The sequence below is a fragment of the Dermacentor andersoni genome, chromosome 5 (genome assembly GCF_023375885.2).
Source record: "Dermacentor andersoni chromosome 5, qqDerAnde1_hic_scaffold, whole genome shotgun sequence".
NCBI lineage: Eukaryota > Metazoa > Arthropoda > Arachnida > Ixodida > Ixodidae > Dermacentor > Dermacentor andersoni.
Window position 1 is genome coordinate 196,016,340 of NC_092818.1, and position 25,286 is coordinate 196,041,625.

General features: G+C 47.9%; 1 protein-coding gene across 4 annotated transcripts in view; it reads right to left on the reverse strand.

Annotated features, from left to right (window-relative positions):
* Positions 1–25,286, reverse strand: part of bru3 (CUGBP Elav-like family member bruno 3) — a 710,212-nt gene that overhangs the window by 202,782 nt on the left and 482,144 nt on the right. For all 4 annotated transcript variants that reach the window (XM_050179555.2, XM_050179554.3, XM_050179552.3 and 1 more), the window contains exon 2: positions 20,571–20,619. In XM_050179555.2, the coding sequence (XP_050035512.1) occupies positions 20,571–20,619 (49 nt within the window). The remainder of the gene's footprint in view (positions 1–20,570; positions 20,620–25,286) is intronic.

Below are 25,286 nucleotides of genomic sequence, written 5' to 3' on the forward strand. Positions count from 1 at the left end.
CCTAATTTGCTATCGCAATTACATGCTTCGGCTTTCGGGCTAAACTGCGACCTTTTTCGTCTCAAATCGGCGTCCTGGCCGTCAGATACGCGTCGGCACTTTGGTCTACGGACCATCGCAGACCCATCCAGTGGCCTACATTCTGTCTACATACCGAGAAGTTTACCAACTTCCCAGTAAGCTTGACACAGCGGTGAGGTGGGCAGTACAGATAATCAAAGGCCTCAAGTCGTCCCAGCATATACTAATAAAGAACAACGGATCATTTCAATAAAAACATAATTAATTTCCCCTATGCTTTTTCAGGGTGCACTGTAGGCTTGATCATACGGTTGTCAAAAAACAAAGTTGAGCCCATCGGATTTTCTATTTCTTCTCGATCATTCTATCATAATTTATTTTTCGCTCTTCGTAAGCCGTCCGAACAGCGCTTCGCCTACCCAATGACCGAGGTTGGGCGTTCTGCGCAACGGGTGGTAAAAGAAAGGAAAATAACCGAACGAAAAGCTGGGCTTACAGTACACTGACCCTAGTCTCTAGGCACTCTGCTCGCTTTAATCCTGCATCCAGGAGGAAAACCGATGCCACCATCTCTTTCATTTATTTGACTTGATTTCCCTGATTAAGTGTGCGCGCACTCTATACAGGAAATTGGACAATGATCGGATGGTATTAAGAAGCAGAAAACATTAACATTGAGAGCTCTATAGGAAACAGGAGGAAAGATTGAGAGAATGGTATCAAAGAAAAACGGAAGTAACACCCCTGAGTAAGGATTTCAGCAAGCAAACTGCATTGAAATAAACGGGATCTTCTTAGCGGCCCCATCAAAGTACCACCGCTTCTCATTCTTCATTTTTCTAAACATTGTGTTTACGCCTATATATAGGGTGTTTCAACGAACATTCATTTTCTTTCTTTAAATTGCCTGTTGCAGAAGGAAGGATGAAAAAGTGGAGAAGGAAAGGCAGGGAGGTTAACCAGTTTAGCTTAACCGGTTTGCTACCCTACACATGGGAGCGGGATGGAGGGAAAGCGCAGTTCTAGTCCATGAGCTGGTGTACTTAAACAGGGGGGGCATTACTTGCACAAAAATTGAAATCGAGAAACGACAAATTAACAAAAATTTATGAATTAAGTTTCTGACTAATTACTTTCTGGCAGATATTGAAATTTACAAATTCTAGCAAGTGATACTGCAAGACATATCCACTTCAAAATAATTGTGTGGATGATGCCGTTTACGAGATATGCGCCGTCAAACTTGCGGTAAAAATGCACTGTCGTTCCCCTTACTTTCTTAACAAAACGTCGTCTTATGCATTGAATCACAAAAGTAACTGAAAGGTCAATGTATTTCTCCAAAAAGCTCGGGATTTAATATTTCGGACCTGGTAACATCCTGAGAATTCGTTCCAAGTGCATCCGCCTTGCGAACTCCCCGGCTAGAATTTGTAAATTGAAATATGTACCATAAGGTAATTGGTTAAACACTTCATTTCATTTATTTATTTTCACCTTAAAGGCCCGGAGGCATTACATAAGGGAGGGCTTGAATCCTTCTAACAACGTTAGAAGAAATGTACAGAACAGTAAAGAAACAACAATAAACAAATACAAGCCAGGAAAAATTGCGAAAAAAAGGAACATCGTGTTAGAGTAAGGGTAAGTGGGATCGGTAATTAAGCAGTGTGGTTATTTAACATTTCGCGGAACGTTTTACGGTCAGTGCATGACACGATATCTTCTGGGAGATGGTTCCAATGGGTTATAGCGTTGGGGAAGAATGAACTGTTCATGGCAGATGATCGGGTGTTAATGTTTGCTATGAGACGACTGTGGCTTAAGGGAGAGGATGTACGTAAGGGTGGATTTAACAGGGAATGCCTGGAGTGTGGACGGTAATAAAAGGTGTGAAGCAAGCAGAGACGAGAGATGATCCGGCGGGAAGCAAGTGATGGTAGTTCAAGTGTACGTTTTAGTGCGGTTATGCTGGTATCACGAGAGTACTTGGAAGTTATAAACCGAGCAGCGCGATTTTGTATTGCTTGTATGTCATAGGTTAGATATGATTGGGAAGGATGCCAGATAGATGACGCATATTCTAACTGCGGACTTACGAATGTTAGATATGCTAGCTTTTTTATTTCTGGTGATGCGGCTTTCAGGTTGCGTTTTAAATATCCAAGGGTGCGTGAAGCATTAGAACAGATGGTGTCAATATGAGTTGCCCATGATAGTGTCGATGTCATGTGAACGCAGAGATATTTGTAAGACGGGGCATGATTGATAGGAGCTGAATTTATTGTGTAGGTCTGACTGGTTAAGCTGTGGTTGCGGGTGAATGACAGAGCTTTGCATTTAGTAAGGTTAAGCGGCATGTACCATTTCTCGCACCATACTGCGATGGAATCGAGATCCTGTTGTAGTGCGGTGATTTCATTCGAGCCTTTGATTGGGGAATATAGGACACAGTCATCCGCGAAAAGACGTAATTTATTCTTAATGTTAGCAGGTAAGTCATTGATGTAGATAAGGAAAAGTAGAGGCGATAAACCAGCGCCCTGTGGCACACCCGATGTTACGCTGCTAAGAGATGAATTATGGTTATTTGCAGAGGTAAACTGTGTGCGCCCTTTTAAGAAGTGTTCAAGCCAGGTAAGCAAGCTATTTGGGATTCCGATAGATGCGAGTTCTTGAAGTAGGCGATTGTGGGAAACGCGGTCGAATGCTTTTGAGTAACCCAAGAAAATGGCATCAATCTGCAAATGAAGGTCCATGAAATGTAGAATGTCTTGGGTGAACTCGGTGAGTTGGGTCTCGCATGAAAATAGTTTTCTGAAGCCGTGCTGGTGAGGGTAAAAGAAGTTGATAGATTCCAGGTGAGACATTAGGTTGGATGAGATTATATGTTCTAGAAGTTTAGAAGGAATGCTGGTGAGAGAAATTGGGCGATAACTTATAGCACGGGAGCGGTCGCCAGTCTTGAAGATTGGTACGACATGGGCCTTTTTCCAGTCGTCGGGCAAGCTTTTAGTCTTTAAGGATTGCGTGAATATTAGATGTAGTACCTGGCTAGAAATGTTACTGGTGTTAACTACTATTTTGGCGTTAATACCATCACACCCGGCTGAGGTGGTTAGTTTGAGTGAATTGCGAACTCCCCGGCTAGAATTTGTAAATTGAAATGTGTACCATAAGGTAATTAGTTAAACACTTAATTAGTGAATACCGGTTAATTAGTCAATTATGTATTTCAATTTTTCAATGATGTAATGTCCACCTCTTCGAGTAGACCTGCTCATGGAATAGAATTCTTGTATCTGCTACAGGCAATTTCTAAAAATATTACAGCGAAAGCTTGGATATGGCTAACCTTCCGTCGTTTTCTCGGAGTCCGGCAACAGAAAAAATCATCCTGTGGGCCAATCCTTGTGATAGTGCATAGACGGTTCAAGCTCAATGGCACGTGCCCCTGCGGGCTCGGCAACCTGTAACGTGCCCTTGAACTATTTTCGTCACACGTGGGACCCAAAGAGGTACCAGGCACACGGGTAAGAACAGATTTTTTTTTAAAAATCGTCACCGACTGTGCGGATGTTGGTGCTATACAAATGGAAGAAGGAATTGTGATATCGGCTGTGTACATCTCGCTCGCTACTTCCAAGTCCGAAATCAAGGAGTTTATGAACACGTATTTCCAGTGGGTTAGAAAGCATGATACCACACCTGTGATCATGAACGGATACTTCAACGTTGACATTTCTCAGCCAGAGAAGAAATGGTTCATGCAATACATGTTGGAAGAGTTTGGCCTGCAATGTTACTCAAACCCCTTGATACCTACCACGCATCACCGGACCTGCATTGATTCGATTCTCGCCAAGAACCTCTCTAGGGTGGCAGTCGAACCACTGAGTGTATATCACAGTGATCAAAGAGCAATCCTGACAACCCTGACAAAATTAACACTCCCAATCGAACATCAACCACTGTCTTTACTAAATCATTCATTCAAACACATCAACTCCAATCATCACAGACTTCAAACAAATGACAACCATTCCACTCCGTGAAGATGGAATGGCAGCGAAAGCCGAAGACAATCAAAGCTCTCAAACGAAAAGCAAAGTGCTTTCGCGGCCATTCCATCTTCACGGAGTGGAATGGTTGTCATTTTTTAAAAGTGTTCGCTCAAAAAAATCCAGTATGCGCAGAAGGTAGAAAAAATAATCTGGTAGAAGTTTGAAGGGCCCCCATCCTGATAAATCGTTCTGTGTTTCATTCCAAGCCCCAGCATAGCATCGTCCTTTTAAGTAATTTAAGCCACCATGATTCGACACACCGAAAAGGAAAACGCATGGAGCGCACTTCCGATTTATTTTTGGTAGCATAATGTATAGGAACGCTGATTGTGTTCCGGGCGGTAATAACCTATAGGCGTACCAAAGGACGCCTGCTTTCACCAAAATCACGTTTGACATAATCACCGGGATTTCTACCGTGTCAGTGCGCTGGTCAAGGTGGCCTCCGAAAGTACGCCAAAATATGCTACGCTAAGTGAATGTCGCTTTACTGCGGTTCTGTTAGGCCTGAACAGGTTATTCTGAAAGTAAATCGCTATTCAGCACAGGGTACCCATATAGCTATGCTCGCAACATTCAGCGTGTCATCGTTAAGACGTACCGCGCGGGACGGACGAAGAAGACGACGCGCACGGCGAGGCTGGAGCGGACGCAAGCCCGCAACTTCCGTGTCATGCAGCACCCAGGTGCCACGTCAGCCCCCCCCCCCCCCCTCCTCGACGAAACAGCATGAACCGGAAAGGAATTGAAAAGATTCCCTCATACATTTGGCTTCTTGAGCTTTCCTGCAAGGCGGTGCCAGGAAGGAGCAACTGCCAGCAAGTCTCGCAAGGTTGGCTGCCGCCAACAACGCCTTCCTCCTCGTTACGGAAGCAGCGTCCTAGTGACGCCGCACGAGATGAAAAAATAAGGCACTGATTGGCAGGTGGTAGATATTTAGCACCGAAGGCGGACGAATGTCAAGGCTATGAGCCGCGCAGGGCATCAAAGGGCATCGCCCGTAGATGTAGGGCTGCCACCAATATTGCGTTCCCTGCCGTCATCCTTACTGAGGAAGCTCAGCAAAGAGCCGAACAATCGAGAGTGGCTCGCACAGTGGCTGGCGACTCAAGGAACCGGATCGCGGAAATGATGCGGCATCTTTTCCCCGGCACGTCTCCATCGGCGCTGCCTGTTGCGGCCCCATCGCAAGATTTGCGTGCAGCACTCGAGGAGCACTTGTGAGAGAGCGGCCTTTCGCAACGGTTATCCCCGAGTAAGATGTCGCAACGTAATGGGTGCTCTCAGTGACAGAAAAAATTGCGCCGCTGAGTATGCGGTGCGCGTTTGTGTGCAGGATAAGCAAGACGCTTCTTAATACCGAATAAGGCAAAAGAAAGGGGACGGCGAGAGAGACAGCAATGTACTACGGGAATATCCTACCGACCTAGACCAATAGCACAACGCGGGCCGCGCATAATGAACCAGTATCTAGGATCAAAGAGTTGTAAAAAAAAGAAAGAAAAAGAAAGAAAGAAAGAAAGAAAGAAAGAAAGAAAGAAAGAAAGAAAGAAAGAAAGAAAGAAAGAAAAGGAAACACTTTAAACAAAGTTTATCATTGGCTGACTCACTGGCTTTCATCTCTCTTGTTACCTCGACAGGCATATTAGTGAGCTCTTGCGAACCGTTCTTACGCATTAAACGCTAATATAAAAGAGAAAAGCAGAATAAATGAAGAATGCAGGAACAGACATAACTGTGTGAGTAGTCTCGACCGTCGTTTTGTACCAAGATGGTATTCTGCAACCACACTTTTGCCGTACTACGTGGTGCTGCACGCAAACTCGGCGGAACCGCCACCCAAGTGCGGCTCGCCCCTCTCCGACTTCCAGCGGTGAGGCACGACCGAGTGGACAGCTGAAGCGCGTCGGGAGTCGCCTAGCGTTGTCGACGTGGGCCGGCATCGCGACAAGCGGGCCGTGACGGGGATAATTCGGAGGGGCCGCGCGAGGGGAAGAAGAAAGAAGAGCGGGGCTGCCTCGCCGAATAATCCGGGGCCGCTTTTCTCTTTCAATATACGTGCTAATCACGCGGACGGGACACAGCGGGATGCGCAAATGGGGGACGCGGCCGAGAAGGAGCGCGGATGCATCCTTCCTTGGGGGGAACCATTTCCTCCTCGCGGAGTCCAGTCGTTCCCGCCCCATAGGCAGGCGCCGCACACACGCACGCGCACATAAGAACTCGCACGCGGGAAGGCATGGCCGCCTGCCGGCCTCCTCTGCAGGGTAAGCGGGGAACTCGTTGGGCTTCGGGTCAGCTCGCCACTCGAGCACCCATGCACGCCCAGAGACATCGCGCTGCTGCTGTTGCGCAAAGACACTGCGGCCGCAGTGCATTCGCCGAGATCATCTCTGTTTTGTCGATCGTGCATCCCGTGCTCTCTTTCGACAAGCGGTGGACATGGCACACCTCCACACGTCAGGAACACGCACCGCGGCATGACGACGACAAGATGCGGCTTCGGGGGACGGCGACACGCTGCTCTTCCGAGGCAGACTAATACTCGCCGTACATTACGCATTCCTTACTGCCTTACGATGTCCTCCAGTCGCTTTCATCGTTGAAGTAGCTAGCACATTCTTTCTGAGCTGAACGTTCCGACCGTGTATTTCTTGAAAGAACCAAAGGAGAAGTAGTATAGCCTCGCTTTGTTGCAAGTAGTGATCATTAGAATTTGTTGTTTCCTAACTGCGGGTTATAGTTTTGCGACTAATATCAACATGTTAGCAGTCACAGTGTCAACGTTGGAACTCCTGGTACCATTAACGTGCCGTTTAGCAAGCAGCTTTCCTTCCTCGGCACTGGCCCGTGTTCTCACTTATAGAAGCTGCCCGTGTTAATGCATCGGAGGCGATGCTTTCAGATGCCACGATGACTACCTCGTGACTATCGTCGACAATTTCGTGTAAAATCTCTCAGCTTCCTCCTACCACTTCCCTTTGTACTTCGGTACCAAAAAAAGGGATAAAAAAAAAGTGGTCAACCGCAGCTGAACGAAACCAACGGCATATAAATTGCCGTCATGCGGCGCTCCTTAGGGTAGTTTCTTATACTACGCTTAATTAGTTAATTAACTGAGATCAATTATGAATATTTCTTAATATTCACTTCAGGACCAAGTGCGCTTCATTACGTTGTAGACGGCATCTCAAAACAACCTATCCAATTTTTGTGACAACGTACATGCTGCGTGGTGATTTTTTCCGGCATTTAAACAAAGCCCGCGCAATGTGAAATAAAGCCACGTGACTGCGCTAATGGGCTACCGTATTGCAGAGCTCTCGACCACGCTTCGTGTGAAAGAACTGTGCGCGCGGACCGTGGCGAAGTCAGCGGCTGCGGCTCTAGGCATCGGCTTCACAGTGCGTCAGCATCTGTGGCGGTGACACAACGCGCCGTCGTCCCTGATGAGCGACTGGCTCGACTCACGGTTGAGCGCGCTGCAATACGATGGCGCACGAGCGCAGTCACGCGGATTTATTTCATATTTCGCGGGCTTTCTTTAAACGCCGGAAAGAATCACCACGCAGCATGTAGGTACGTCGCCACAATAAAACTGGGTCGGTTGTTTGGAGATGCCCTCTACAACGTAACGAAACGTACTCGGCCGTAAAGGGAATAATAAAATGTTTGAATAATTGACCTTAGTTAATTAATTAATTACATATAATATAAGAAAGTATCCTAAGAAGCGCTACAGGACGGCAAACCATATGTCGTTGGTTTCATTCAGTTACGGCTAACCACTTTCTTTAAATCATTGGTTCTAGTTACGTGAAACACCTTGTATAAATAACTCGGAAATAGAGCATGAAAAATGACAAATCATGAGAAATAATAATAGTGTAATACGTCGTACGAAATGCTAAAAAGAAATAATAATATAAAAATATATAGAGTAAATGTGTTACAGCACTAATGCATGGGGAAAATACGGGGAAGGCGGGAGATAGAAATTCAAGACAATGAGCAAAACGAGAACAAAGTAAAAGCGGGAGTCGACGTTTGGGCAAGTCCACCTGTCCAAACGTTGGCTCCCGCTTGTACCTTGCTCTCGTTTAGCTCATAGTACTAAAGCATGCAATACTATATATCTAAGTAAGCGTATTGTTAAAAATGCTTGCATAAATGGTAACACGGAGAACATAGGAATCGTATCAGCAGGCAACAGAGCATTAAAGTAACAGATGAACAGAAATGCGTTAAACATTAAACAATTCAACGTGAAATTATTCCCTCTATAAAATACTACTACTACTTCTACTACTACTACTACTACTACTACTACTACTTCTACTACTACTACTACTACTACTACTACTACTACTTCCTGGACGACCAACCACTATCGGAAAAAAAAAATTCTACTCCATCGAAAGGACCTAACGCCACAGAAGAAGGCCGTGCAAGCGCTATTGCGCTTTTTGCGATCTACCGGCCTTTGTGAACGTCTTTAACTGGAACGCCTTTTGTGTGTGTGTGTCTCCGTGCGTGCATGTTTCTTTTATTGTTTTTTTTTGCATTTTCCTCTCGGTCCTCTTTCTAACCCCTATCTCCCATCCCCAGTGTAGGGTAGCAAACCGGAGACTGATATCTGGTTAACCTCCCTGCCTTTCCTCTTTATCTCTCCCCCCCCCACTACTACTACTACTACTACTACTACTACTACTACTACTACTACTACTACTACTACTACTACTACTACTACTACTACTACTACTACTACTACTACTACTGCTTCACTACAACGTAAAGCACAAATAATAGCACGATAAGTTTGCCCATGTCCCAACAACGTAATAGAATAAGAACATAAATGAACGTACACCAAAATAATTTAATTAAGAATAGTTGACGTGGCAATGTTAATGTGGGCGTCGTTGTATCTCTGTACCTATTAAGGATTAACGAAATGTTATGTTTCAAAAACTGTAGTTTATAAAAAGTACGGAGACGTGATATTAGCCACAAGTCAGTGCTACGTGTGCGAATATCCCTACACTGTTGAAGCAGTGCAATTGAAGCAATGAAATGCTCCAAAGTGGGTGAAGTTACGTAGAATAAGCTCAAAACCCGAAATTCATACATACGCTGTATTTTCATAAATAAATATTTGTAACATTTCTTTGTGTAGTAGCCAACCCAACCAAACTGCAATTATTAAAAAGCAAATAGTGCGGAATAAATTTGTAATTTTGCTTGCACTTGAAGAATGGCACGACAACGCGACAGCGCTCCTGTACTCATCGAAAGCTTTTTTTACCCAAATTGTCAATGTGGGAACCCCAAGTGAGATACAAGGTAAATGTTACGCCAATAATGTAATGTTCATTGACAATTTCAATTTTGTGTCCGTCAGAGCATATAACGTGTTCCAAATAACTGTATTTTGCGTACGGAAAAAAAGTACCTTAGTTTTAGTTCAGTTAACTTTAAGATAGTTGAAACGGCAACAAAATACTAGTTTCTCAAAGACCTGATTACATCTTGACGCTAGATCGTTCTCATCAGGGCCAGAGAGCAAGATAGTGCTGTCATACGCATATATATTAAATTTTGAGCTTGTATCAATACTGACAATATCGTTTATGTATACATTAAACAAAAAGACCTAAGGTGCTGCCTTGGGGCACGGCACATATTATGAGGAGGGCAGATGAATGGTAATGCCGATACGCACTGAGTCGTGTTGGTTAAATATGAACCGAATAATTCGAGATCCCTACCACGAACCCCATAATCTGAGACTTTTCGTATAAGTATACTATGGCCGAGTGAATCGAAGGCCTTACTATAATTGATGAAAAGACCTAGCGTTATATGTTTGTTTCCAATGTTCTGTAACACGCTCTCTTTAAGGTTAACAAAGCTGTTTCAGGAGAACTCCCTTTACCTAAAACCAAACTGGGCCTCGGAAAGTAGGTATATTTTGTTAAAGAAGCTGGTTAATCGAGAAAACAGTATCTTTTCGAAGCCTTTCGAAAAAACTGCTATCACAGATATTGGCCTGTAATTTTTACCTCGTTTTTATTGCCACTTTTGTAAATAACAGATGTCTTCGATCTTTTCACTGCATCAGGAAATTGACCTAATTGGGCAGCAAGCTTAAATATAGAAGAAAATATGTAAAATATATGTAAGCAAGCACAGACGTAAAGTATTGGGTAACATATCTGATGGGTTTTACCTGTAGGTTATCTATAGCTAAAGCCTTGCTGTTCTTTAGATCCATAAAGGTTCGACAGATTTCAGCTTCACTTATATCATGTAGAGCAAAGCTTTCAGCAGGGCAGCTGACTGACGGTCGTATAACCCCTACGTTGCTATGTGGCAAAACATGTTCACGAAACGCTCGGTTATAATGATCAACAAGCCCCTGGCCGAAAATTTCGTGGTTATCGTGACTTAGTGTTACGGGTGTTTCCGATTTGCTTTCTCGACAAAGAGCCCTGTTTAACACTTTCCACGGAAGTTCAGGATGTTCTTTCTTAATGTCAGAAAACAGTCGTTGATAATATTCTGTCTTGGCAGACCTAAGCTCGGCATTCAGTTTATTTCTGAAAGGTTTAAAATCCTTCAACTCTGACGATGTCGTTGTACGCAAGAAAGTGCGAAATAATCAATTTTTCTTTTCCGTGGCTTTTGTGTGAGCTGGCGTGACCGAAGGCTTTCTTATTTTTTTTTTTTCGATGGTTTAAAACATATAAAAGGAACGTGTACAGCGTGAATTCCCAAAAAAGTTTGCATAAACTTCGAATATGCATCGTTCACGTTTTTTTATTCTGTATATGACAGACCAATCTTGAGCACTGATGTCACGTTTAAATGAAAGTCATTGTCTGATACATACTATATCATAATTACGTCCTTTCGACTATTTTTATGAGTGTTGGGGGTAAAAAAAAAACATGAAGATTGAGCAGTGGTCACTTATACCGGAGGATATGGTTCCCCCACCCGATACTGCAGTTTCCGCGCTAGCGATGAACAAAACAAGTGTCGATGAAGTCAGCTCCACGATCCGTGTCGGCTTAGTGATTATGTCCATAAAGCCCGTTGAAGAAATAGTCTTGTGGAAATTTTGGGCAAGGTTCTTATTTTTGAGTGTATCTATATTAAAATCCCCACCGCAAACCAGTTTAAGACTATTTGTTGAAATGATGTACAAAACTTTTTCAAGCTCATAAACTGACCGAAATTCCCATTTATGGAGCGATTAACGACGGCAGTAACATCAAGGTTCCGTTTTAGTGTTAGAATCTCGAAATCATTAGTAATAAAAGTGTGATCTGAGATTACTTAATATTCTGTCGAAGCGTCGGCATAACTAGTGACGCCACCGCCCCTTCGATTACTGAACTGAGGAAAAGCTTTTGTATCCATTAAGGTGCAGCATCGCACACCCGTCATAAACCCATGTTTCAGTAAGCATTCAAATACTATAATGGAAAGAAAATTCGCCTAGGAACTAAGCAATCTGACCATGCCTAGAAAAAGCAGAGCGTGCGTTAATATGCAAAACGTAAATGCACGTCGAAGAAACTGGAAGGACTTCATGGGGTAACGCAAAATCATGATAGCGCATTTTGGAAAGTTAAACTGCAAGGGGGCGGCTTAAACCGATGTTATCTTAGTAAGGTCGTTTGCTCAAGTGATGGGTATGGCGTTAGAAGTGCCTGACCGTCTTGCAAAAATATTTCCATTGTAGGTCCAGCCGGATTTCCATTGGCAATCTTTCTTACGCCTGATAGCCATATTGAGAAGTTTCTTTAGTGTAGGACAAAGATACTCGTTTATATAGATAGCACTTAAATTGTTAAGTCCTAAGTTGTTGTTAGTAAGCCGGGCTCTTCTTGCTTTCTTTAGTGTCATGTAGCGTTTACACCGGGACTTGAACTGCAAGCCGATATTAGTTTTATCCAGTTTACGTGTGGGGACGCGATGACAAATCTCGATATCGCATTCGCTGGCGGACTCATCAATAGCATCTCCGTTAGCCGGCAATGTGGCGACAATGCCTTCGTTTTCCTTCTTAACAACTCCCTGTATTTCAAGATTGGCATTCCTAGAATACTGTTCAAGATGAACGATCTGGTTCTCAAGTTCACCGTTCTTTTTCTCCAGGGAGACATGTTTTGCATTGATTTCCTGGTTGTCTTTCGATAACTGAGCATTTCTTGCTATTTTAGTTTCAAGTTTCTTCTTCAACTCATCTATACCTCTATGCACAAATTCGATGCTCTGTGTCATATTTCGCTGTTCATTCTTCAGATAACAAAGTTCATTGCGCAGGTTTCTTTCGTACGCTTCACGTGACGATTTCAATTGTATCTGGAGCTCATCTTTTAGTTTCCGAAGAATTTCGACTTCCTCTTTGGCAAGCTCTTTTGACATTGTTACCTAAACAAGGTGATGCACACTTCTTTTTATCGTTCCGTCTCCCCCTACCTCTTCTACAGAGCAGGACACCTAATTGGATATTTATCTTCCGGTTAAGCTTCCCGCCTTTCGCATCTCATTTATCATCTCTGTCTCGTGTATAAGGTCAACAGCCACAGATAGCTGCCGTAGACAGCATCGTAACTGCAAGACAGGCAAGAATACGTTTCAATAAATATCTTAAAGGAGCAGTGATAGCGCCTTCATTCAGGTGTTACAGACTTTCTAGAGTCATATTACGTTATACGAGTCTGATAAATAAATATGGTGGCTTTCAATGCCAATCTGTCATGGTGCTTTAAAAAAAAAAATTGCAACGCGAGAAGCCCGCATATATTAATGCGCAGATCCATGCCAGTATCAAAGGGACGGGTCTAACTGTGCTTTAGTGAGCGGTTAACAAAAAGAAAGAGTGGGAGCCATGAAAGGCCCTTCCATTAAAATTTGCGCTCCCGCTCTTCACATCCCGCGCGCTGTCTTAAAACTTCTGCAATAACCCTCACAAAGTATATCATATGAGCTGTGCTGTTTGAAGCGCCGAACCTCGTTTTAATTGTAGATGTCGATTTGCGTGGTTACTTTACTGCTGAGAAAAAAAGAGAAGAACCGCTCTGCTCGGAGAGTACGGCTTCGGCCGCTTTAGTTCCCTCTTTTCCCACGCGGCGATGAAGTGAAAATAAGAGAAAATAAAACATTGTTAACGTACTTCCTCCGCCACAATCTTTTCCTCCCACGTACAGAATGAATAACATCGTAAAATCTTGCTTGAGCTCTTTGTAATTTTTTGGGGCCGGTCAAATTACCCGCTTTCAACGCAACCCTCGTTCTCGTGCCCGCATACAGAGGGCGCCCTTCCGGACAGCGACGCGTGGATTCAAGCCAAGCCGGTGCAGCGAGCTTCGCGCTAGCTGGCGCGCCAGCTCCTGCTCGGACGCGATAAGGAAAAGCCCGAGAAGCAGCGAGCCGCTGCGGACAAAACGTGATCGGAGCGGCACTCGGCTGCTCCCGCGTCTTCCATCGCCGAGCCGCGGGTGAGATGTAAGAGCAGAAAGGCCGTCCCTGGCCGGCACGCGTCCTAGGGTTTCAATTTTTATTACTCGCTCTTTCCTTCCCCTGTGTCAGACCTTAAGGTTGTCTTACTGTGTCTGCACTCTTTCCCAATAGAACAGTGCAGCAGTGTGAAAGTCAGACACGCGGCCCTTACACAATACAGCGCCTCTATATCATTTCTGCGCCACACCCAGGTATACAAATTCTCGAAGCGCTTTCGTCCGTCAGAAATGTTTATCATTTGCAGAAAAGCCAGTGAGCATCGCGTTCGCTATCAGGATTTGCTTATGTGTGTTCGTGAGCTGTTTTCGCGGTTCCATAAGGACTGTAGTGAATCCAGCCCCTGCACGGTTTTAGGTCTGCACGACACAGTGCCACGACTTCGCTTATAAAAAAAAGGAAAGAAGAGAGAGAGAGATCAAGGCAGCCGTGTTCTTGGCTATCTCGCATCGATCCCGCAGCAGTCTTTCCCCTGGAGGGTCCCGCTTCGCTAAAGCTCGCCGTTCTTGGGTCACATTGCGAGCGGTGCCGGAGCAGATAACGCGTAGGACGGTTGACGTCTGCTTTTCAAACCAGAACTGAAAAAGAAAGGTGGGAAATTGAAGAGCAAGGAAGAGGCTGGAGAACGTTGTCAACCAAGATGTTGCCGACACTCACCTTATTTGGTTTACATTTCGCCTTATCGACTCAAGGTTCGTCCTTTCGTCTCACGGGGACCTTCGCTCGTTTGTTTCTGGCACTCTCTTTGAGAGCAGACTTGTGACACACAACGGTGACACATAATTCCTACAAATCAGATTTAACAAGCCAAGCTAGCGCTAATACCACGCCTGCCCCCAACCACACCTCTGACAATGCGATTGCGTGCACGGAAAGGTGCATGCCACGATAGACGCATAACGCGCAAAGGTCACAACTACACTAAAGGGAAAAATCGCCGGTGGCAGAAATGTGACGTTTTTGACAGTAAACGAACAAACTAGTTGGTGTCCTTTCCGTCACGCGACAGCTTTGCTAGTCATAGACTTCCTACCGCGCTTCCACTGATGATTCCGGGCGCATTAGGGACATGGCTATAGTTCCGCGCTCAGCTTGACCAGGTAACCAGGTAAATAGTGCACACTTCAATGGCCTACTGGCTCCACAGCACGCACGGGCACTCGCGAGAAGTAACGTGACTAGAATGCGCTCGTTACCTGCCCATCCAGAACAATACAACAGGTAATGCGAGAGCCACCAACACAGTAGGCAAAGCACTGATCCCTCTCAGCTGCAAATGAGTCTCATTGATCTGAGGCCTGATCAACACTGACGTTGCACTGACTTTGGTCAAACATTGTGATTTTATAGAATGAGAGGTATAGCAGGGATACCTCATGCACACAAGTTTTCGGTACGCGTTAGCATCAATTGACTGATAACTGAAGAGCGAGTGAACGACAAATATAATTTAGGCTTCCTACTTCGTTCGCTTAACTTTGTGCCTAATTCACTGCGACACCTCCCGTAAAGGCAAATTATCTCACCCGTCCCACTTCGCCTGAGCATTTGCTGACACCTCAGGATGCGCGCAGCTCATCAAGGGCACGTGAAGGTGTGCCGCGATGGCCAGGGGTTCGAATGTCAATACCCGCGTGGCGCAGCGAAATGAGGATGACCCTCCGGACGTACGAAAGGCTGCACGGGGCGCCGCTCGGTCATGTGAGCGCGAGGGCGCGTGTCCCTCGGATAATTGCTTTGCCTCTTGAGGAGCGCGCGCCGCTGTCGTCGACGGCCACGCTGAGCCGCGGACCATCGCAAGCAACGCGGCCGCTTTATTAGCCGGGCCCCGTAATGAATACAAAGCACGCGCACCGGAATAGCAGCTAGGTGCGGGGGAGGGAGCTCGGCAGCACGTTGCAGCGCTACCCCCAGGAGGCGGGATTACTCTGGCGCGACTTTTAATCTCCTGCCCGCTAAGATGGGCTGCGGATGCACGGGTTCATCCCCGCGCGCGTCCACCTCCACGCGGCAAGCAGAGACTTGACAAACTGCCCTGCTGGGAAAGCCATGACCGAGGCCCGACCAATCAGGACGACGGATCAATGTATCCACCGCTTTCCCCGCTGCTGAAACGAGCGAGGTTCCTATTAAAGAGACAGTCTAGGTATACCTCACGTGGAAACGAACGGAGAATTGCCCACTAGGAAAGCCAGATGGAAAGCGAGAGATAAAAAATGATCATGTGCTGCTCGGCCTGATGACACTCTGGCAAGTCAGCAGCTGGCATTAGGTATCAAATGTTCAAACATGCATGGCGTCCATAACTATCGGAGAAATATATAAGCGAAAGCAAAGATACGCATTGCTGTCCGTGTCATACTCAGAGCCGTATCCATGAATTATTTTCGGCAGAGCCTCTGCGGGGATAGCGGTGGTCATTTTGGAATATTAACCTATATATGCGCGTGAATCGAGCACATGGCTTTCATGTAATAGTATAAACATATATTTTCACATATATTCATGTACTGTCGTCCAAAAAAGTAAACGGGCCACGGATTAGGTGGCCGGAGCGGCTGCGGGGCCGCACCGGGGCGCTGCCACCTCGCTCCGCGCGCTGACGGCGAGAGTGCCCCGAGTGACGCCAGACTTCGCCCTCACTCTCACGCGGGGCCTCATCACTTGATAAATTTCTAGTGCACCGTTCGGTTGCTCTGCTGCTGACGGTCGCGACGAAGGCGACCGTGGATCGCCGGTAGTCCAGCACATGGCGCTGGCGTGCAGTAGCGGGCGGCTGCGGGGCATCAAACCGCGGCACTGGGAAGGAACGAAGACCCGTTCTCATTGTTGTTTCGCTTATATTCACATTATCTTTCATATTAGCGCATGCCACGGGCGTCCACCACTGCTCAGTTTTAGGCAACATAACGCAACATAACGGTAACACGCGCTCTTTCACGCCGGCGCGATAAGTTAGAGAGCGGGAAGCGCTTCACGGACGTGCGAAGCCAGGCGAAGCTATAGCGGCGGCGCTCTACGTCTCGATGCCAAGGCAAGTAAGCCAAGTCATCGCGGTCGACGGCAACTTTTCATCGCACTGAGGACCCCTTCAAGCCATGGAATACTTCCGTGAATAAACTTTCACGACTGACTAGTTATCCCTATTCGTCTTCCCAATTATCTGTTCCTGGCCGTACTTTTGTAAAGCTTCATAACGACCTACGCATTGTAGTGGCTAAATAAAGCAGTTTTCAGAGGCGTCGCTGATATAAATATTAAACCCACGGCTGGAGACGATGCCAGAAAAGTAATCTCCGTAAAGCTTGGCGCCTGTAACTTATCGCGCCGGCGTGAAAGAGCGCGCGTCACCGTAATGTTGCATTATGTTGCCTAAAATTGAGCAGCGGTGGACGCCGGTGGCATGCGCTGATATGAAAGATAATGTGAATATAAGCGAAACAACGGTGAGAACGGGTCTTCGTTCCTTCTGCCCCGCAGCCGCCCGCTACTGCACGACAGCACCATGTGCTGGACTACCGGCGATCCACAGTCGCCTTCGTCGCGACCGTCAGCAACAGAGCAACCGAACGGTGCCCTAGAAATTTATCAAGCGTGATGAGGCCCCGCGTGAGAGTGAGGGCGAAGTCTGGCCTCACTCTCTGCACTCTCGCCGTCAGCGCGCGGAGCGAGATGGCAGCGCCCCGGTGCGGCCCCGCAGCCGCTCCGGCCACCTAAGCCGTTGTCCGTTTACTTTTTTGGCCGACAGTACATATATTGACATATCTGTATGTAAGTTGTGACAGACATTAATAATTATATCGTTGAAGCGATAAATTCGCGAGGCATCGGAACCACCTAGCTCTTTCCCTAGTTACCGCCCTGGTCGTTCTAATTATTACCTGTGCACGTCGAACTCATTAAGTGGATGCGCTATGGTACGTGCCCTCTTTTCTTCCTCCAGCTCAACCTAAGAATGTGACTGTGCGTGCGAAAGCGCGCAATCAGTAGCGACGTTTCACAAGATCATCACGCGTTTATGACCACGGTTGCGATTAGGTTCTAAAACAAAAGCCCGCCCATGTTTGCAAAAGGGCTGTTCTTTAACGGCAGCTCAATATCGCATGGCTCCCACCGCCAATTCGACCGGCTATATGTTTAAAACTCCACCTATTTAAATGAGCTTGCACTGTGTTGTGTCTTACTGTAGCGTCATTCCAGTGATCGCTGCACTTTTGATTTGGTCATTTGTCTACCCTAACTTTCGTTATCATATTTTTATGACATATGTTTGTGCGCATTCCTCAACCTACGCATTGAGACCTTTTGGCAACTCCTCGCTCTATTGGAGCTCATGCGGTGGCGATGAGACAAGGATGACTGAACAGTATTTCCGACCCAATCAATACTATTGCATCTCAAACGGTAGACACCATCTGACCATCAAAGCGGAAATCGTAGGCGACCCTTTGTCTAAGCACAGCTACTCGCACCTCGCACCGAAGTTATTCGGTACGAGTGTTTGATGTCACTGCAATGGCATCAAGCAGCGGACACCTCCCAGGTGAATCGAGGTAGTGCTGCAATTTCTCTGCCGTTGGTGATCGGATTTTTTCGCCGTTAGGAGCTTCGGAGTCTTAATGGTGTCGGAACTCGCGACGTGATTTCTGCAAGGACGTTTGTTATTCCCCATATCGGCAGAACGCGTGCGACTCTGCAGGACTCAGGATTCAGTAAAGGGAAATAAAATGGCTCTAGGTAACTCGACAGACGAACATTGCCAACACTAGCTTCTTTATACAGACATTTATAGTTGTGGCCCACGCGCAGTGCCCTCCTAAAGGGACATTTTACAGGAACGCCTTGGGCGCAAATGATTCTCGCAACGCGGACAGTTTGCACACGTCTTGTCTAATGACATCGTGGTATCGTCATCTGAAACTAGACCCTCGTCAAAACGACACAAGTTGCCAGTATTTCCAATATCGCCAGAGTAAACGAGCCCGGCAAGTGGCGGACCGAGACCCCTGGCGCGAGCACGGAGGGGCACAGTCGCTTGGGCTGCGCACGCACGCACAACACGGGCGACCCTTGGCGACCGAAGAGGCGGCGACGCAGGCGCACGACGATCGCACACTCAGCTCCGTCCTCGGAAAAGGACGGCCGCGCTGCCGCGGCCTGATATACGGCGCCGGGGCCGCCGTCTTCATACAAAGCAGCCCGTCTGTGCACAAGGGAAGCCGCGCCCAGCCGCTCGTGCGTACGCCGTTTTGTCTTCGCAGCGAGCGCGAGCATGGCCGGAAAAAGAAAGAAAGCGTCGGCAAAAAATAAAACAGAGGCGACGCGAGCGCTGCTCCGTTCCCGTGCCATCTCGGTTCGATATGGGTCCGGCGCCGGTCGCTCGCGCGGCATACCAAGACGGCCGCGACGACACTCCATCGAGAGCCGAGCACTGCGTGGAAAACCGAATTTCGCCGCCGTTTTGGGAGCCGCCCGCTGCCCCTTCGAGTCCCTCTCTTGATTCGAACGGCGCTGTACTGCCGGCGAGAGCCGATATTGAATATGCACGGCGCGACACACACTGTCGCGCACGCACGGCACGGCCACCGCAGCTCCTTCTCGGCGAGCCTCTGCTTTCTTCCGTCGTCTGTATCCCCCCGGCCGTATCGCAGCTTTCCTGAGTGCCGTTTTCCTTTCATTCAGTCGATGTCGGTGAGATTCCAGCGCACGACTGTTCGCACTTGGGAGCCCCCTCCAGGTTCCCCGTGGGGCGAGGTTCGTTTATGCCTATTCATGTCGGGATTCGCCGCGTCCGTTCCTCCTGCCGAGCGGAAGGGCCGCCTTTGGGCGAGTCGCACGCTCTGGGGAGAATACGCTGGCGCCATATAGGAGCGACATAGTATAAGACCATCCGGGGTCCATGGACTGTACCTTTCTCTTCCACACACACACACTATATGTATATATATATATTCAGACCAATGAAACGTCGTTAAGTGTTTCAAACGAAGAAGTGCGCGAGCGGTCTGCTTTTCTTCTCGTGACGCGAGCAGATCCTGATGAAGGGAACACAGGGCATGCCAGTCACGTACACTAGAGACGTGCGGGCAACGCCGTACCAATCGAAGCCGATTGGAGAATCGCACTCCGTGTATCCACACTGGACCACCTAGAAACTAGTTTGTTTTCAAGCAATGCAATCGCGTAGTTCTGGAAGGAAAAATATCTCAGAGCTTCATAACACCAGCACGGTAGTCATTCAGTAATGTACAACTCTCGTATCTGTGCTACATGGACACTCGTGTTAATGGACTTGGTACTCTTAAAATCCTTGCAACAATTTGTAGTAAACTTGGCCTGCGGGTGCCAAAATTAATTGTAATTTAACCGCGCTGCGGTTCTCAACTAAGCACATCTGACGCGGCTATTGCTCTGACGCAGCCACACGTTTGATGTTGCCATGGTGTTGACTAAACCCTCAGAATAAAATCCTGTTCAATAAAGACATATCTGGTTCGATTCTAACTAAAGAGACAAAAAAAAAATAGATAACTACTTGATAAACAGGATACGGTACAAGTTGATTGCGTTGGTAAAAGTAAGGTATGACTTGATGACGCTTCAGAGGCACCTTGCGGAACAAAAATTTAAGGACGCGTGAAAGATTGTTCGCACCATGGAACTCCTTGTATGCTTGGCAGCGCAGCCTCGTTTAAGTCGTCACGCAACAAACCTGTCTCGCGAGAGAGTATTTGTCGATATACGAATATTAAACGGTGCGTGGATCTGTTTTTAACATTTCCGTTAGTCTGTTGTCCAAAGTAGAGCTTTCTCGAACGCAATTTATGTAGCGAGAAACAATTTTCGGCGTTACACGTGCTCTTACGGTGGCTTTGTGCTTCACGTGCGTGTATCCCACAAGGAGGAATGGAGTCATAGCGTGCAATGCCATTACGAAAATCGCAAGGTACTCACCTCCCCTGTTTTCGCTATCGGCCGGCTTCACTTGAATTGGACGGTTCATCTGCAGGAGGAAACAAGGAAAGACAAAATAAGTAAGGCAATTACAGTGACCGTTTCTTTATTTTTTAATTTTGTTATAGGCTTCAACTTGCTTTGTTTATGTTTTTGCATGAGAACTAGGCGGCGATGCGGCGGCCAGGCTCGGTCTGCCCGTCCCAGAGTGGGAACTCCGCGATAATCGGTATCCCAGGACTCTCAATAAAGTTTTTCCATCCATCCATCCATCCATACAAGGTTATTAAACAGGTGGGGGATATAGCACCTTCTTTGTCCTTTTCCATAACGAGTTCTTGCCCGATGAACTACATATCTCGGATGTCTACGCAAAGCAACACTTTTATGGACAGGTTATCGGAAAGCATTGCTCCAGAAATTACGCATCACAATTGTCGAACGAAACAAAGACTTGAAATCAGGCATTTGTAAATCTCGAAATAAGTTATCCGTGGTTTGGTTGTGCGCAACACTTTTTAGTATGCTTTTTAATAGGTTGTCAATTTTATGTTTCCAAAATCCGCTGCAATTAAAGAAAACAGCAAATGCCGTACCTTATATGCGAGTAGCCTAAAGCAAGCACTATCACTTTTTTCATCATTGTAGGTGCATAACTCCTTATACGGTAAAGGACACATGCAACATTACGTAATCGCGCACAAAGACGCCACAGAACGCAAACGCCACGACGCCATCGCCGCCCGCGTTCCAGCCTCGCCAAGAACAGCTGCGCGCTGCGAGAGCAGCAGCGTTCAAAGGTCGCCAACTCGCGCCGTTGCCTGCCGACGCTTACAAGGTTGTCTACCGATCGCAGGGAGGGCTCGCGCTTCTCGACATCCCACCGCGCCCGCTACTCGCCACAATCACGCAGGCAGCGCAGCTACAAGGCCAACAAGACATCCAGATCCGAGTTCATCCCACCAACAACACATGCACCATCGCCACCACGTGCCAAGAGACCGCCCTCAAGCTCGTCAATCTCAAGGAAATTACACTACGCGACCGAAAATATGCTATCACAGCCTACATCGCCCCACCAGCCGGGGCGGTGCGCGGAGTGATCACGAACGCATTTTGGGATGAAACCCCCAGCGAGGTCATCACAGACCTTCAGGCCCGAAATTCCGAAGTCCCCATCATTGATGCCCGACGTATGGGGAAAACACGCTCAATCCTTATCACCTTTGCCTACGGACCAGTTCCGAGGAAAATCATCTACGGCGGCGGTGTCCACCTATGCACGGTCTACCGGGGACACATCGACGCCTGTGCGAACTGCAGAAAGCCAGGACATCGAGCAGATGTATGTACCCTGCCCCGCTCCCATCGATGCCCAAGATGTGGCGAAACTCATGAAAGAGTGGACCCCCCAACCTGCGCTCCACAATGCATTCTCTGCGGTGGAGGACACATGACCGGAACAAGTGGATGCAAAGCAAATCGAAGAAGTCCTACTACACGCCAGCCGCGATCCATTCAAAAGAAGACAGAACATCAACAACACCATCGATTCAGTCCCAGCCCGCGTCGACGCTCCGGCAGCACAGCTTCTCGCTCTTCGGACGCTCGACATCTCACATGGGCCGACCTGGTCGCCGGAAGACATAACCCCCCGCTCACCCAGACTCCCGAAGCGCTGCAACAGGAACGGGAGCTCCAGGCCTTCAGGGAAGAGGTAAGTCGCCTTGCTTCCCTCGTCCATACCCAACCTCCGACACAATCAGGCCTCCCTAACTCCACTCCACCCACCGAGAAGGAATCTCCCAGCACACCTCCCACGAAAAAACAGCGAACCGCACAGGAAATACCACCCCCTCAGTTGACAGACATAGATGCCAAACTCGCAGCGCTTGACGCTAAATTCGATCGTAAACTACAAGAACTCGAAACACGCCTCGAGACTAAACTCACTCACCTCGTAGAAACCCTCACGGAGAAATTAGAGCACCGCATGGATGTTATGCTTAACAAGATGCTCGAAAACATAGAACACCGCTTCACACAAATGCGTCCTTCCATACCCTCGCAACCCACCCTTCAGCCTACACAATTCACCCCTCCTGTCCAACACATTCCAATGCACACGCAACTAACCCCCCCCTCTCCGCCCCCCCACGCTCCAGTATGGCGGCGCGGGGAAATAATTACCTACAAATTCTAACTTGGAATTGCCGTGGCTTCCGGGGCAAGCGTGCACCTCTGCAGCTTTTACTTCCTACACTCACTCCTCAGCCCCAAATACTAAGACGCTGCACATTGCGCAACACTTCCCAGCTACACCTCAGTACATTCGGACGCCACAGACAAGCCCAGGGCTTCCACACTCATACACCGTAGCATCACTCACAGGGTACACCATATCACTTCAGAGACGCCCTGCGTGATCACTGAAATCATACACCATAAACACACGTTACCATCCATATTTATTGTCAACATTTATCACCTCCCATCACACCCGATGGCGTCTCTGGAGTCCCTACTTCGATCGGTGCACCGGCTGGCAGGAAAGCACCCCCTATTAGTCGGCGGAGACTTCAACAGTCAACATACAGACTGGGGATACAAAACAACAACACACCGAGGTCGCAGGCTCTGGCTGCTCCTCCAGAGCCTCCACCTCACCGTACACAACAACTTCCTGACGCCCACTCGGATCGGAAATAGCGTCAGCATGGACACCAGCCCGGACCTGGTGCTGACCCACTCCCTCCGAGGCGTCACCTGGACCAGAACACAATACACACTAGGCAGCGATCATTACATTATACAGGTCACTGTCCCATACAAACAACCCCGTCACACTTACATGACACACAAACTCATAAACTGGGACTCTCTCCGCACCACTCGGGCGGCCCGCTCTGACACCCCTATTTCCGATATCGACACCTGGGTGAAATCACTCCAGGATGACGTCCAATGCAACACAAAACTCATTGAAACCCCTACCGAAACCCCTACATTAGACACCCGACTGGCCCACCTCTGGGAGGCCTATCACAGCCTCCTAGAACGGTGGAAGAGGAATAAGCTAAACAGGACACTTAAAAAGCGGCTGGCCGCGCTGCAAACCCAAATCCAACAACATTCTGAGGAGCTTTGCCGGTCCAACTGGGGCCAGATATGCGACGGCATTGCTGGGAACCTGTCCACCAAGCGGGCCTGGCAACTCCTCCGCCACCTTATAGACCCGACGCAGACAAAAACAGCAACACAACACCATGTAACAAGACTCGTCCACGCACACATGGACAACCCTGACAGCCTCATAGATACACTTCAGAAAACCTACACCTCCCCAGGCATACCGACTCGCTTACCTCCCTACACAGGGCAGCCCAACCCCACACTCGACACGGACATAACGGAGACGGAAGTCAGAGCGGCCCTCCTGACTCTCCGTACCAGCTCCGCACCTGGCGCCGACCAGGTAACCAAATCTATGCTTCGTAATCTGGATGATCAATCCATCACACAGATTACGGACTACTTCAACCAGTGTTGGAGGGAGGGCACCCTCCCCCAGTCCTGGCGTCATGCGAAGGTTATTTTCATACCCAAACCCAACAAACCACTTACACTCCAAAACCTTCGCCCGATCTCGCTAACCTCATGCCTCGGAAAGCTTTTCGAGCATGTAGTGTTATCGAGACTCACACAACACATGGCGGAAAACGACCTTTACCCTCACAGCATGGTGGGCTTCCGCCCCCATTTATCCGCGCAGGATGCCATGCTACAACTTACGCACGACATTTTCGACCCCCTTATCCCGGGTCACACAAAGGCAGTCTTGGCTTTGGACCTCTCCAAAGCCTTTGATCGCGTAGAACACCATGCGATCATGACTGCCCTCTCGCCACTGAATGTGGGTGCACGTACCTACACCTACATTCAAGCATTCCTGACCGACCGCACTGCTCAGATACACTTTGGCCCACTCACCTCCCTCTCTTTTACTTTACGGAGTGTTGGCACACCGCAAGGGTCCGTCCTGTCCCCCTTTCTATTTAATATCACCCTAATCCCCCTGGCCCGACAATTGGCAATCATACCCCATCTCAAACACACCCTCTATGCCAACGACATCACGCTGTGGACTACCCACGGCAGTGACGGCGGCATAGAGGATACTCTCCAATCTGCAGCCACCCTGACCCAAAATTATGCTGCCAGTATCGGTCTTTCTTGCTCCCCAGAAAAATCCGAACTACTACTCATCAGACCTCGTAATCGCTGCTCCCCATGCTCCCCCATCACGATCGAGCTGGACGGACGCCCAGTGCCGGAGGTTGAAACCCTCCGAGTACTGGGACTCCATATCCAGAGTGACGGTAAAAACACCACCACCCTGAAGAAACTCAAGCAGATTGCAGGTGCGATCTCGCACCTCATTCGCCGGGTTTCAGCCCACCACAGAGGCATGAAGGAGCGCGACCTATGTCGCCTCATCCATGCCTTCGTCCTCAGCCGTGTGCTTTACACAACCCCATATTTACACTTATCCCGACACGATACTAATGCCCTAGATGCATTAATACGCAAGGCGTACAAAGTAGCATTAAAACTACCCATTAATACACCCACAGACAGACTACTCGGCCTGGGCCTCCACAACACTATCGGGGAACTTGTAGAAGCCCACCGGATGGCGCAATACATTCGCCTGAC